The sequence below is a fragment of the Hyaena hyaena genome, unplaced genomic scaffold (genome assembly GCF_003009895.1).
Source record: "Hyaena hyaena isolate Hyena2069 unplaced genomic scaffold, ASM300989v1 scaffold_9, whole genome shotgun sequence".
Lineage (NCBI taxonomy): Eukaryota > Metazoa > Chordata > Mammalia > Carnivora > Hyaenidae > Hyaena > Hyaena hyaena.
In genome coordinates, this window is record NW_024080641.1 from 256,063 (window position 1) to 271,229 (window position 15,167).

Sequence of the window (15,167 nt, forward strand, 5' to 3'; positions counted from 1 at the left end):
CATGCATGTTGTATGTATCAGGGCTTCAGTTCTTTTTATGGTTGAATAAAATTCCATTACACGGATAGACCACATTTTGTTCATCCATTCATCCATTGATGGACATTTGGGTTGTTTCTACTTTTTGGCTATTAAGAAGGGCATTAAACATTCAACTGCTTTCCCCTACCGCCTTCGTAAAGACCACAAAGATGGTCTCTAGATCCTGTGATTAAACTACAGTGGAGAGATGAATGGGGTCTGTGGGGTTCCAGAGAAAGAAGTTCCAGAATCTTCCTCAAGATAGCAGGAAGGGGTAGAAGAAGGTTTCATGCAGGAAATTGGGCCTTGAGTACTAGTGGACCTTGGGGGCATTTTATATTATGGCCAAGGGGGCCTCATAGCCTCCAGTGGGGGAGAGGAAGACAGACTCACCAGATTCAGGAAGTGGTTCAGACAGTGGCTTCTTAAATGAACAGGCAGAAAAGACCCTAATTTGGGGCCTGTGAGTTTGAGAAGGGGAAGAGGCCTGTTTTGCAAGATCCCACTCAGTGCCAGACCAGAAGTTGTGCTCTGGTGGGAAGTTGCAGCTAATACAGTCACAGGAGTGTGAGACTCTCCTTGAAGAGATAGCGGGCACCATGCTGGTGGATGGACATTCTCACATCCTGGGTGGAGTACCGAAGGGAGAAGCCCACTTAAGGGAAGACATGGAGCCAATTTGGGATGCATTGAAATTGAAGAGTCTGTGGTCCTTCAGGGAGAGAGATGTCCAGGAAGACATAAGGCTTTATCCAGGAAGACATAAGGCTTTAGTTTAGGAGAGAGTCCTGGGCTGGAGGTACAAGTTGAAGGCCCCAGCAGAGCCCATAGACATCGTCCCCTTGCACTCAAGGGCAAGGCATTTCAGAGGTTCCCTGGCCCACTGCATGTGCTGTGTCCAAAGCTGGGCTCTGAAAACAAAGGGCCAGATGTAGTGCTGTCCCTGCCCTGGGAGAGCTTATAGTCTCGTGGAAATCAGAGTTGGATATTTACAAGGATAATCTTTTCTTTTAAATTTTTAAAAAATGTTTTATTTATTTCTGAGAGAGAGAGAGAGAGAGAGACAGCATGTGCAGGGGAGGGTCAGAGAGAGAGAGAGACACACAGAATCTGAAACAGGCTCCAGGCTCTGAGCTAGCTGTCAGCACAGAGCCCGACGTGGGGCTCAAACCCACAAACCGTGAGATCACAACCTGAGCCGAAGTCGGACACTTAACCGACTGAGCCACCCAGGAGCCCCAAGGATAATCTTTTTTTAAATTTTTTTTAATGTTTTTTTTTTATTTATTTCTAGGAGAGAGAGAGACAGCGTGAGCAGGGCAGGGTCAGAGAGAGAGGGAGTCATAGACTGAAACAGGCTCCAGGCTCCGAGCTGGCAGCCAGCACAGAGCCCGACACGGGGCTCGAACCCACGAACCGCGAGATCATGACCCAAGTGAAAGTCGGGCGCCTAACCAACTAAGCCACCCAGGCGCCCCAAGGATAATCTTTTTTTAAAAACGTGAATGTGTAGTGGAGCCTGGGTGGCTCAGTCAATTAAACATCCAACTCTTGGTTTCAGCTCAGGTCATGATCTCATGGTTTCAGGAGATCAAGCCTCACGTTGGATTCTGGGTTGGCAGCATGGCGCCTGCTTGGGGTTCTCTCTCTCTCTCTCTCTCTCCCTCCCCCTCTCTTCTTCCCCCACTCACACTGTTTCTGTCAATAAATAAATAAATAAATAAATAAATAAATAAATAAAGGTGAATGCAAATTTCATTAAAGAGTACTATTCAAATAGAAAAGGGCACAAATCACAAGTGTGTTACTTAAAAATATTTCACAGAGTGACCTCATCTGAGCAATTAAGACCCAGATCAAGACACAGATCTTACCTGGAACCCCCAGAACATCCCCACTGTCCCCTCCAGTCACTATCCCCCAACAGCAACCAGTATCTTGACTTCTAACACCAAAGATTAGCCTTGTCTGTTTCTAACCTTGTAAAGAGGCTGTCACATCGCGGGGAACTCTTGTGTCTGCGTTCTTCACTCCACATTAGGTTTGTAAGATTCTCCCCTTTACTTATTCCATGGCATGACTACTCTGCAGTTTATCTACCTGTCTTACTGCTGGTGGGCATTTGGACAGGTTCCATTTTTCATCCATTGCAACTACAGCTGCCAAGAACTTTCTTGCACACATTTGGTGATTGTTTGTATGCACTTCTGTTGGATACACACCTTGCAGTGAAATCAATGGCTTGTGCACTCAGTGTTAGTAGAGAGTAACATTTTTCCAAATGGTTGTACCAATTCTCACTCTCTTATTCTTGTACAGGGGCCACACTAATAATCTTCTCCAGATCTTTCCACTTTTTGTATATGTGTTGCTGAAGCACACCTGATATTCTTTAGGAAAAAAAAATTTTTTTAAGTTTTTAATTATTTTTTAAATTTTATTATCTAATTTTATTTTTATATTTATTTTATATTCATTTTACTTATTATTTTATTATTTATTATGGTTAAGTTTTATTTATTTATTTAGTAATCTCTACACCCAATGCGGAGCTCAAACTCACAACCTTGAGATCAAGAATCACATGCTCTTCTGACTGAGCCAGCCAGGCACCCAAAGGAAAAAAAAAAGTGTTTATTGTGGTAAAGTATATACTGTTTTATCTGTACAATGAGTGGCATTAAGTACATTCACATTGTGCAATCATCACCACCATCCATCCCTAGAATTTTCTAAACTGAAATTCTGTACCCATTACATATTAACTACCCACCCACTCCCCCAACCTCTCTACCCCTTGGTGACCACTATATATATTACTTGGTTTTATTGTGGTAAACAAAACAAAACAAAACAACATAAAAATCTACCATCTGAAACTTTTTTTTAGAGAGAGAAAGAAAGCACACACACGCAAGAAGCGGAGGGGCGGACAGAGAGAGAGAGAGAGAAAGAATCTTAAGCAGGCTCCAGGCTCAGCTAGAAGACTGATGCTGCCTCAATCCACAGCTGTGAGATCATGACTTGAGCTGAAATCAAAAGTCAGACACTTCACCGTCTGAGCCACCTAGGTGCCCTAATCTTAAACATTTTTAAGTGTACAATTCAGCAGTGTTAACTATATGCACATCATTGATTTCTAGAAAACCTTCATCTTGCAGAACTAAAACTCTACCTATTGCATTGCAGCTTCCTATCTGCCAACCCCCACCCCCTCCCAACTCCCTCTACCTTTGTATCTAAGAATTTGATTACTTTAGATACTTTGTATAACTGGAATCATGCAGTATTTATCTTTTGGTGAAGGCTTATTTCCCTTAATGTAATGTCTCCAACGCTTGATATTGTTTTTAAAAAAAAAAAATTTTTTTTTACGTTTATTCTTGAGAGACAGAGACACAGTGTGAGTGGGGAAAGGGCTGAGAGAGGGAGGCACAGAATCCAAAGCAGGCTGTCTGTGCTGACATCCCAGGGCCTGACATGGGGCTCGGACTCACAAACCATGAGATCATGACCTGAGCTGGAGTCGGATGCTCAACCGACTGAGCCACTCAGGAGCCCCAACACTTGATATTCTTGATATTGTTTTTATTATTTTCGCCAATGTGGTGGCCATGCAATAGCACAGCATTGGGGTTTTTATTTGCCTTTCCTTGACAGCTACTGAAGTTAAACACTTACCTATCTGCTAATTGGCCCTCTGAATATTTTGCTTTTTATTGGGTTATCTGCCTTTTTCTTATATATTTTTTTTATACTGTGGGTGAATCCTTTGTTAGATACACGTATTGGGAAATATCTTCTCCTGCTAGAGGGTTACATTTAGAAATAGATTTACTGGGCCGCCTAGGTGGCTCAGTCAGTTAAACATCTGACTTCAGCTCAGGTCATGATCTCACAGTCTATGGGTTTGACACCCCTGCATCGGGCTCTGTGCTGACAGCTCAGAGCCTGGAGTCTGCTTCAGATTCTGTGTCTCCTTTTCTCTCTGCCCCTCCCCTGCTCATGCTCTCTTTCTCCTTCAAAATTAATAAACATTAAAAAAAAATTTAGGGGCACCTGGATGGCTCAATCTGTTGTGCATCTGACTTTGGCTCAGGTCATGATCTCATGGTTTGTGGGTTCGAACCCTGTGTCAGGATCTGCACTGAGAGCTCAGAGCCTGGAGCCTACTTCCGATTCTCTGTCTCCCTCTCTCTGGCACTCCCCTGCTTGTGCTCTGTCTCTCAATAAATAAACATTTAAAAAATTTTTAAATAAAAATGAAGAATCAGTGCCTGGCACACATTTCCTCAAAGATGCCCTGTCTGGGCTCCCAAGGGGGGGCCGTGGGTGGGGCTGTCAGTCTGGATCTTGATCTCTGCATACTCCGTGGTTTCCCATTCCTGGAAGTTGTGTGGCCTCAGCCCTTGGAAGGTGAGGGAGGCGTAGTAGAGCTCTTCCTGCCCCTTCTCTGAGAGGGAGGCAGCTGGGTCTGGGGGCGGGGGGGCTGACGGGCTGTCTGACCAGGGTTTGTCCAGGTGACCCTGAATGGGACGAGAGAAAGGCATCGGAGCTGGCCTTTCGGTTTGGAGAAGGGAAGTAGGGGCTTGGGGGACACTTACCCATTTACCACTTCATGCCCATTTCCTGAGCGTTCATTCATTCATTCACTCACCCATTCATTCATTTGTAGCTTTAACAAATTTTCATCATAATGGCATTGATTCCTTGTAAATCCCCTCACTCCCCTGTGGATGATACAGCTGTTATCCTTTCATTTTACAGATATGGAAACAGAGTGAGCAAGGTCAAGAAACTCTTGTGGACACACCATCTCTGACCTCAGACAGCCTATCAGGACAAGGAGTCAGTATTCGTTTGTCTTTCTCTCTCACACACACGCGTGCGCGTACACACACACACACACACACACACACATTATCTAATTGCACATTGTGATTTGGTGGGCAGAAGCAGGGCGTTAGGAGTGTGGGTGAGAATCACTGAGGTTTGCAGAAGCCCTGCCAACCCCCACCCCCCCCACAACCCAGGGGCTCACAGGGTGTTGGGGACAGGCCTGTGGTTACTACAAGAAGGCATGATGACAGTTTGCCTGCATAGGGAAAGGGAATATTTAAACTGGAGCATGAAAGGCATTTAGGGGTCTGGCTAATGCAAATGGAGAGGAACAGAGGAAATCATGCATGCAAACACACAGAATTAACAGAGAATGAGCCTTGCCTGGGGACGGGGAGCTCATTTTCAGGGCAGAGGCAGGAAGTGGGCTGGAGGACTCAGCAGGGAACAGATCACAGAACACCAGCCCGAGGAAACTGTGTAAAATATGTGTAAAATACAGTAGCTCCTAGCCACCTGTGGCTACTGAGTATGTGATTCATGGCGATTCCAAATGGAGCTGTGCCATGAGTGTGAAATAAACCCTGGGTTTCAAAGACTTGGTACCAAAGGAAGAAGAAGAAGAAGAAAGAGAATGCAAACTATCTCATTAATAATCTATACATTGATTATTTATGATATGATGGTGAAGTGATATTTTGAATATACTGGGTTAAATAAACATTATATTAAAATCGATCTCATGCTTCTCTCTATTTAAAAAAGTTTTTTTATGTTTATTTATTTTTGAGAGAGAGAGAGCTAGAAACAGAGCATGAGTGGGGAGGGGCAGAGGGAGAGGGAGACACAGAATTCAAAGCAAGCTCTGGACTCTGAGCTGTCTGCACAGAGCCCCATGCCGAGTTTGAGCCCATGAACCATGAGATCATGACTGGAGCCGAAGTCGGATGCTTAACCGACTGAGCCACCCAGGTGTTCCTCTCTATTTTTTAAATGTGGCCACTAGTAACTTTTAAGCCAGGCACATGGCTCACATTATATTCTTGGTGGTCTGTGCTGATCTAGACAGTGGCAGGCACAGGAGTGAGAGTTGTTTGGGGAATTTCTTGCCCAAAGCTTGGGAGGAGAGGTGAGTCCGAGAAGGGTGAGGCCAGTGCCCCAGGAAGGGAGACAGTGAGGGCTCAGCAGGGAAGGGGCAAAATGGAATAAAGCTTTGCTGAAAGGGAGTTGGGTGGGAGAGGAAAATGTGGCTCTCGGGTCTCTGAGCTGACTGCAGCTGGAAATCCCGAGGGAGGACCTCACGGCCTAGTCCCCATGCCTGATGGAAAGATGCCCATGTCACTCACCTGGGAGTCATCCCTGTGCGCTGATTTCTGGGTTGATTTCTGCCTGTAGGTCTTCACTCTGAGGAGAGAGATCGAGGCCCTTCAGTCTGGCTGGCTCACTGCTGGGAGCCTGGGAAGATGACTGAGGCAGCTGTCTGGCTGCAGAGACCATGAGGAGAACGCATATTCCCTCTTCACAACCACCCCATATGGGGAACACACCCCTCCCTGGCCACCGAAGGGTCAGGGCGCTGAATTTCTTTTCTTTTTTTTTTTTTTAATTTATTTCTAGGGGAGAGAGAGAGAGAGAGCGTGAGGAGGGGAGGGTCAGAGAGAGAGGGAGTCACAGACTGAAACAGGCTCCAGGCTCTGAGCTGGCAGTCAGCACAGAGCCCGACGCGGGGCCCGAACCCACGAACCGTGAGATCATGACCCAAGCGAAAGTCGGACGCTTAACCGACTAAGCCACCCAGGCGCCCCAGGGCGCTGAATTTCTGATGCTTTGACGCACTGCGCTCCTCCAGCTCTGGGCTTTGAGTTCAGGAGATTTTCTCAGTCCCCTCTCTGCCCAAACTCGTGAGGCCCTCACCCAAACCGGGGTCACCACTTACACGAAGAAGGTGATGAAGCAGAGACACAGAGCAAGCAGGGCTGTGACACCAGCTCCCCCGATCGCCCCGTGAAGTGCACCTGTCCCGGGCCCTGGTCTCCCTGCAGGTAAGAGGCACCTTGAAGCAGGCACCTGAGCGTTCAGCCTTCTGGAGCCCCGGACCCCGTGGTGCGCCCAGTTCTATCCAGGACTGGCTCCTCGGTCCCCCGCCCCTCTATGGGATCCCAGCCTCCTGTTCCCCAGCCCCTCCCCCACCAACCTTCAGGTGACTCTGACCTCTGGTGCCCCTTGGCCCAGAGTCAGAGGCACTTCTCTGCTCAGCGTCTTCTAGGATCCTGCCTCCTGCACCCCCTTCCTCCAGACATCACCCTCCCCCCACCCCGACACAGCCCCCTGACCTGGCAGCAGCTGGACCACAGCGCTCTGTTCCCCGTGTGCGTTCCAGGCCTCGCAGCTGAGTCTGAGGCTGGAGCCCAGCGGCTCCATGAAGCTCAGGTTGCTGTTGGCCCAGGGCCCCTCCGAGCTGGAGGTGACGGTCAAGGAGGTGTTGCTGTGGTTCGCCTCCAGCAGTCCCTCCCCCAGCCGCCAGTGCAGAGAGGGGGTCAGCTGGGATTGAGCCGAGCAGGTGCAATGCAGCCCCTCGCCCTCCCAGGAGCAGGAGGGACCAAACAGCTTTGGGGGGTCTGTGGAACGACAGGAGAGGGATCAGAAGAGCCCCACCTCCCCAGGACCCAGGCATCCTTTATAGGTATGTTCCAACTCACTCTTCACAAGGAGGCTCAGGGACGCCTCCAGAGAGCCCAGCGCGTGCTGAGCTTGGCAGACGTATTTCCCATGGTCCCCCAATTCCACCCGGGGCAGCTGCAGGACCCCAGGATCTGAGGGTTGCGGAGGCTGTAAGGTCAGGCTGCCCCGGGTCCAGCGCAGCCTGGCAGGGGGGTTACTGTCGTAGACACAGACCAGGTGCAGGGACTGGCCCTCCTGGACTGGGAGAGATGAACCGTTGCCCAGAGCCTCAGGTGCTGGCAAGACAGAGAGAAAGTTAAGCCCCAGCCCTCAGTGGGGGGTATTCTGTCTCTATCTCTCTCTTTCCCTCACATCATTTAAGTCTGTTTCTTCTCTTCCACTGCATTATGGGCTTCTACGTTTGGGGTCAGCTCCAGGGGACAGAGCTGGGAGCGGGCACTACAGCCTTTCCAGGGGTCCCTCGTGCTTTCATCTGAACCACCTCGTTTCTCACCTGCCTACCTCTGTCATCTGTGCCAACATAGATCCCATATTGGCCTCCAAGAACCTGGCCATTCTGCCTTTCACGGAGTTCACTAAGACCCGTCTCATTTAGTTGGATCTGAGAGTTCAGTCTTATGAGTTAGATACCCCAGAATCACTGTGATGTGTTTTGTGACAGGGGCCCATTGTTCAAAGGAAGCCCTGTGGATGGTTGTTCAGTGAGACCGGCAGAGCAGGGAGGGCTTCCTGCAAGAGGAGAGGCTACGGCGGAGCATGAGAGGGGCTGGGAGCTGGCTGGAGGACGATGCTGGCATGGAAGGGCAACTGCAGGAAGCAGACATAGAAAGTGCAGCTACGGCGGGGGTGTGAGATGGTCTATATGTCAGGGAAAATCACATAGTCCCGTAAGGCTTGAGTGAATGTGTATGTTTGGGAGTGTTTGCCTATGAGGCTCCTGGAGACTAAAAAAATAATATTAGACTAGGGAAAGACAGAGGTTGAAAGGAAACATTGGTACCCATAACGATGCTTTACTGGTAAATGTTTAACAACCAGGTCATTGGGGAGGGCGGAGGGGAGGGAAAAGAAAAAGCCCTGATTTTTGTCATTTGCCAATTTCCTTGGTGTAAATACTTCCCTGCTGGCCAATTTCAAGCACCCAACTAGATGTCACTGAACCCAGAGTTGAGGAAACATGGGTGTAATTGGCTCCCGTCCACCAGTGAAAGCCAACTCCAGGAGACCAATGAATGCAACACTTCCCCTCAAAAAAAAGGCATGTTTTTGCCTAACAAAGTCACCCCATGCTAAGTCAAAGAGGCCATTATTAGGCAAATAAATCCTTTCAACTAACACACAACTGATTTCCTTCATATAAAAAGCACTTCTTCAAATCACTAAGAAAAAGTCCACAAAGAAATACAAATGATTCTCAAATGTAATGGAAGATACATAACATTGTTTACAAAATGGTCATTCAGTTAAAATGGCAGTCAGTTCACTTAATATATCAGCAAGGATGGAAGTGTTCAGCAGCTTGAGATTATCAACAGAACAACTTCCACGCCACATGATTTGGCAGTATCTGTGGAAATTGCAAACACACGCTTTGATCTGAAACTTTTCTTCTTGAGATAATTACCTTATGGACACATGTACACGTATGGGGAATGTTTGTACAAGTTATTTGTTGCAGTGTTATTTGTCTTTTTTTATGTGGGTTTTGTGTGTGTGTGTGTGTGAGAGAGAGAGAGAGAGAGACAGCGTGAGAAGGGGAGGGTAAGAGAGAGAGGGAGACACAGAATCCAAAGCAGGCTCCACAGGCTCTAGGCTCTGAGCTAGCTGTCAGCACAGAGCCCGACGCAGAGCCCGAACCCACAAACCGCGAGATCATGACCTGAGCCGAAGCCGGACACTTAACCTACTGAGCCACCCAGGCACCCCTGTTGCAGTATTATTTGTCTTAACAAAAGTCTGGAAACACCATGGCTTCCCACCAATGGGGGCTAATTAAATACTTTACCTTGTAATACACTTCGAATTAGAAGACCGTGGAGTCATCAATAAGGGTTCTAACGTCTCTTAGTTGGGACAAACGTATCATGACGATGTAAGACTTTTAATGACAAGCAAAGCTAGGTGAGGGCTTTATGGAAACTCTGTGTACTATGTAAACCAAAATTACTCCACAGCGAAATGTCTATTAAAAAATAATAGCTAAGTGAAATAAGTCAGTTAGAGAACAACAGGTACCATGTGATTTCACTCAGATGTGGAATTTCAGAAGCAAAACAAACGAGCAAAGGGGAAAAAAGAGAGAGAGAGACAAACCAAGAGAACAAACTGATAGTTACCAGAGGGGAGGAGGTGGGGGTGGGGAAATAGGTGATGGGGATTAAGGAAGGCACTTGTAGGGGTGCCTGGGTGGCTTAGTCGGTTAAGCGTCCGACTTTCACTTAGGTCATGATCTCGCGGTTCGTGGGTTCGAGCCCCGCGTCGGGCTCTGTGCTGACTGCCAGCTCAGAGCCTGGAGCCTATTTCAGAGTCTGTGACTCCCTCTCTCTCTGACCCTCCCCTGCTCACACTGTCTCTCTCTCTCTCTCTCTCCTAGAAATAAATAAAACATTTAAAAAAATTTTATAAAAAAAAAAAAGGAGGGCACTTGTGATGAGCACCAGGTGATGTGTGGAAGTGTTAAATCACTATTTCATACACTTGAGACTCATATTGTACGTTAACTAACTGGAATTTGAATAAAAACTTAAGAGCGGTGTATAGAGTATGGTGTATATGTATGTGTGTGCTTTTAAATGGAGATGCGTAGGGGCGCCTGGGTGGCTCAGTCAGTTAAGTGACCGACTTCGACTCAGGTCATGATCTCACAGTTCATGGGTTCAAGCCCCACGTCGGGCTCTGTGCTGACAGCTGACTCAGAGCCTGGAACCTGTTTCAGATTCTGTGTCTCCCTCTCTCTCTGACCCTCCCCTGCTCACGCTGTCTCTCTCTCTCTCTCTCTCTCTCAAAAATAAAGCATTAAACATTAAAATAAATAAATAAATGGAGATGTGTAAATGATGTTTGGAAAGATAACCAAGAGGGGAGATTCGCAGGTGCTGAACAGTATTTTATTCTTATTCCTAGTTTTGTTAGGGACTGGAATGTGTTCCCTTCAAGCTCAATGCCCAAGCCCTAACCCCCAATATGGTGGTATTTGGAGGTGTTTGGATGGGCCTTTGGGAGGTGATAGGGTTAGATGAAGTAATGAGAGTAGGGGCTTCAGGATGGGATTAGTGCTCTTGTAAGAAGAGACACCAGAGAGCTTTCTTTTTTTTCTTAATGTTCTAATGTTTATTTATTTTTGAGGGAGACAGAGAGAGAGAGAGAGAGCAGGGAAGGGAGATAGAGAGAGAAAGACATAGAATCTGAAGCAGGCTCCAGGCTCTGAGCTGTCAGCACAGAGCCCAATGCGGGACTCGAACCCACGAGCTGTAAGATCATGACCTAAGCCGAAGTCAGACACCCAACCAACGAGCCACCTGGGTGCCCTAGAGAGCTTTCTTTCTTTCAGATGCATGAGAGAAAACACGGCCAAAAAGCATCGCTCTCACCAGGAGTGAGCTCTCCCCAGGAGAAGCTCTCCCCCAGAACCATACTGGCTGGAACCTTGGAACCTTGACCTTGTGTATATTTGCCAGTCTCCAGAAACGTGAGGGATAAATGCCTGAATCTTAAGCCCCTCAGTCTGTGGTATTTTGTTATGGAAACCTGAGCAGACCAACACACTTTACGCTTACTATTTTAAACAATATCATTCTAATGTTGAAGGAAACTGCAGGAATAGGCAGGGTCCCGGTCCTGAGGGAACAGGGAGAGATTTGGGAGGGGACACACCCTCACATCCGGGAGTAGTACACCCATCAGGCATGGAGGTCATGCAAAACCCCTTGGGAATCGGGTCAGCAGTGGGAGGAAGGCAGTTTGTAAGCTGAGGAGCCAATGGGAGGTCTCCCACCTCCGCTGTCCCCACATCTGGCCTGAGCCTTTCTTCCATCTGAGTTCTAAATCCCCATCTCTGCTCTGAGGGGTGGAGACAGATGCCCCTTCCGTCAAAGCCTGAGAGGAGAGGTCGTGTCCTACCTGTGCCTTCTCTCCGGAAAACACTGATGGTCAGGTTCTGGGACGCATCTGCACAAATAGACATAAATGTTTTCATAGGCAGGAAGATGACTGTTGGCCCTATTCTCCCAGAAACTTCAGAAATAGGAAAAGGGTGGAGTCGGGTGTTCTCTTTCCTTCCTCTCCAGGATTCCAGACCCTCCTTCCCCCAAGCCCACTGCCCCCAGGGACCCTGGCGTCCTGGCCTGGCACTCACAGGAGACATTGAGCTGGATGGTTCTCTCTGTGCTCACATTAGCTCCAGGGAAGGTCACTCGACAGGTGAGGTTGGTGCCATGGTCCTGGGGCCTCGGGATGAGGGTGAGCACCGAAGAGAAGTGTGTCCTGGGGTCCAGGGAGGTGAGGGCGTCCCCGATCCAGGAGAAGGTGGGGGCCGTCCCCCTCTGACAGGCCCAGGGCACGCTACAGGTAATGTTGCTGGGCTGGCCAGATTCTAGGGGCCCCTGGATGTGGATGTCCGGTATCCGTGTCAGAGCTGACGGGGAGACAGAGAGGCTCTGAGTGTTCCCCAGAAGCAGCCTCTACCTCGGGCCAGCCGTTTCCTCCCCAGCCAGGATGGAGATCAGGGGGTCCCCTCCCAGGCCTGCCCTGGGGGCCCTCAGGACTCATGCATGTCCCCTCCTGGACCCCACTCCTTACCTGTCACATGCACGGAGAACCGGTTCCATTGGTAATTATATCTCACATAAGACCCTCTCTCCACCCTAAAGAAGTATGCCCCCGAGTCACTCCTCCGTGCGTCTCTGATGTCCAGGGAGCAGTTGTAGTCCTGGGGGTTTCCAAGGAGGTGGAATCGGCCTTGGGTCTCCTGCTCCACTTTTTGACCTGGGTTGTTTGTGGCCACTGGAGCACTGCGCCCTGTATGGGTCCCTTCACGGAACCAGTAGCCATGAGCTGGGTCACTGTCATTGTATTGGACTTGGGGGTGGGAGAAATCACAGGGCACAAACACACACAGGCCCTCCTGCACCGTCACGGTCTTCTGCACTTGCAGGTGGAATCTGGAATCCTGAGCCTGGGACCCTGCAGGGAATTGGTGGTCAGTGGCAGTCCCCGCCCACCCGGCCCTCTCCCCTCGGCTCACTCACCGGCCCACAGCGGCAGCAGCAGCAGCGGCAGCATGTGTGGGGTAAGGGCCATGGTGCCTTTGTGTCGCAGGACGGAGAGGAAGCCCCGATAGGAAGCCCAGGGCCGATGTCTGGAAGGTGACTGTCCACAGAAGAGGAACTTGGCTCCAGCATTGCTCTCAGAGGTGGCGTGGCCCCTGAAGATTAACCACTCCTACTTTCCAGATAGGGTGCAAGCAATCTACCCCCATTCCCCGGTCCCTGTCCGTGCCCTGTCCCTCATGTGCCTCTGTCCCCACCAGGAGGGCAGGTACTACCTGGCCAATGACAGCTTCTAGAAGCCCAGAGGGTCAGTCCTGCCAATTGTGGGGCTCAGGAAGGGGTTTAACCACTCTGTGCAGGGGAAGCTTGAAGCATTAAAGATGGGGACAGGTTCCCCACACACACCCCAGGTGAGGGAGATGATGATGAATGAATGAATGAATCAATGAACGTGATAAATGTATCATGAACAACTCCTTTCAGGGGAGTGGAGTCAGAAGGGAGATTGACAGACTTTGTGTCCGGTCTTGAGAACTTCCCTGACACCCAAGGAGATGGAGACACTCCAGCCCACACCAGCTCCTGCTGGGAGAGTGTGAGCTGTTAGGACCAGGCCGGGGCTTGTAGGAAACTCCATTGCTCTGTTGCTAGAAGGTGAGTTCCCAGGTCTGAATGGCCAGAGTGGACGGGACCAGGACTCTGAGGGGGGGTCTTGGGCTTCCTGGATGGCTCATAGCCCCCTGCCTCAGGCTTCCCTGGGGTTACCTGCACCAGGCCATGCCTGGGAGTTGGGCATTTGCTGCAAGATGACAGCACAACATGATGTTGAGGGAGAATGTGCAGGTGTGCCTGACCCTCCTAGCCTCCAAGCCTCAGTCTCCCCAGGAGTCCCATGGAGAGATCACAATACTCAACACTTTGTCTGCGGGACAATCCCATAGGAAGACAGAGGCGGGCATTTGCGGCAGTCGCGGGTGTGGCCATCTTGCATGTCAAATGTCTGGCCCTGTCCCTTCCTCAGAGGTCATTCTGAGTCCTGCCTTTAGTAAGAAGATTCTGGTGATCAGCCCTGCCCTAAGGCTTCTTCATCTATGGCCTCCAGTGAACGGATCAGGTTTCCTGGGACTGCACCAGATAGCTCCAGGCTCGGGCATGTCTCCCTAATGCTCAGTGTGCTGCCTTTAACCACTCTGCACAGTCAGATGCTTATGCTCACAGGGCCAAATGGTGTACCTCCAAAATTCATATGTTCATTTCCTAATCCTCAGTACCTCCAAAAACCATTGTCTTTGGAGAAAGTCTTTAAAGAGATCATTGAGGTAAAATGAGGCCATTGGGATGGGCTGTGATTCAATAAGACTGGTGTCTTTACAAGAAGATTAGGGCACAGACACACAGACAGGTGGACACAGGGAGGAAAGGTACCACCTTCAAGCCAAGGAGAGAGGCCTTAGGAGGAACCCGTTCTGCCGACAGCCCCAGCCTCTGGGGCTGGGTTATTTAAGCTGCAGGTTTCGTGGCACTGTGTTGTGACAGACCTAGCCAACCAGTGCATGGGGGGTTTTAAGAAGATGGATGCATTCACACATGGGAAGTGCTCCCAGCAGGCTGGCCTGGCCCACGCTGGACAAAGTCGGCACATTGGCCAGTGGCCAGTCTATAGGATGGGGCTGATCTGAAGACGGAGGAAAAGGGAAGGGACAGATTTGGCAACTGGAGGAAACATCCACTGCTCTTCTGTGCTCGGATCTCTACCTCGCTCTTACTTAACCCCAGCCACACTTCCTCTTCTCTCCCCAGGATATGACAGGCTTCGTGGGCCTCTGTTCCGGCTGGTCCCTCCGCTGGCTGGGCTGCTCTGGTCTTCTGAACAGGGGCTCCTGGAGGCTGGGCTGAGGCAAGGCTGACCTTGGAGGAGCAGCAGCCAGGGCCAGGATGGAAGAATCAGAGACACAGTCACAGCCTGGTGTGGACAGGGCTGACCAAGGAGGGAGGACGGGGCTTTTGGAGCCCAGAGGAGGGGGTGAGGATGTGCCTGGAGGATGGGACAGCTGAGCTGGAGCTGGAGGGTGAGAAGGGTTTTCTCGGAGGCAGGCTCGTCTTATTCCAGAGAGCAGGACCTCAGGCAAGCACGCTGGTGTGAGCAGACGGGGTGTCTGCCTGCAGCACTGGCTGCGGCCTGCCAGCCCCTGTTCCACTCAGTCTTTCAGGCTCTCTGTTCCAGGGGCCAAGGAAATCCAGTCTGATCTCCTGAACCACCACATCCCCCCATCCCCTCCTCCTCCTCCCATCTTTCTCCCCTCCTCCTGTCTTCTCCCCCTCCTCCTCATCCCCTTTTCCTCCACATCTCCCTCCCCC

General features: G+C 49.9%; 1 protein-coding gene across 1 annotated transcript; it reads right to left on the minus strand.

The window, feature by feature from the left end:
- Positions 1–4,283: 4,283 nt before the first annotated feature.
- LOC120243619 (sialic acid-binding Ig-like lectin 13) lies at positions 4,284–12,894 on the minus strand. Its single transcript, XM_039249855.1, has 9 exons — positions 12,789–12,894; positions 12,340–12,723; positions 11,897–12,175; positions 11,662–11,709; positions 7,560–7,817; positions 7,194–7,478; positions 6,797–6,896; positions 6,207–6,264; positions 4,284–4,547 (listed from the first exon to the last, which is right to left on the minus strand). The coding sequence occupies exons 1-9, from the start codon at positions 12,838–12,840 to the stop codon at positions 4,314–4,316; spliced, it is 1,698 nt and encodes a 565-aa protein (XP_039105786.1). The 5' UTR covers positions 12,841–12,894; the 3' UTR covers positions 4,284–4,313.
- Positions 12,895–15,167: the final 2,273 nt, after the last annotated feature.

Bases quoted from the DNA above. Each gene is read 5' to 3' on its own strand.
- LOC120243619 (XM_039249855.1), bottom strand. From the start codon at position 12,840: ATGGCCCTTACCCCACACATGCTGCCGCTGCTGCTGCTGCCGCTGTGG. The intron at 12,176-12,339 runs GTAAGGAGTGGG...TCTCCCCGTCAG, and splicing joins GTTCTCCGTGCATGTGACAG to CTCTGACACGGATACCGGAC. The intron at 7,818-11,661 runs GTAGGACACGAC...CTGTCTTGCCAG, and splicing joins TTTCCGGAGAGAAGGCACAG to CACCTGAGGCTCTGGGCAAC.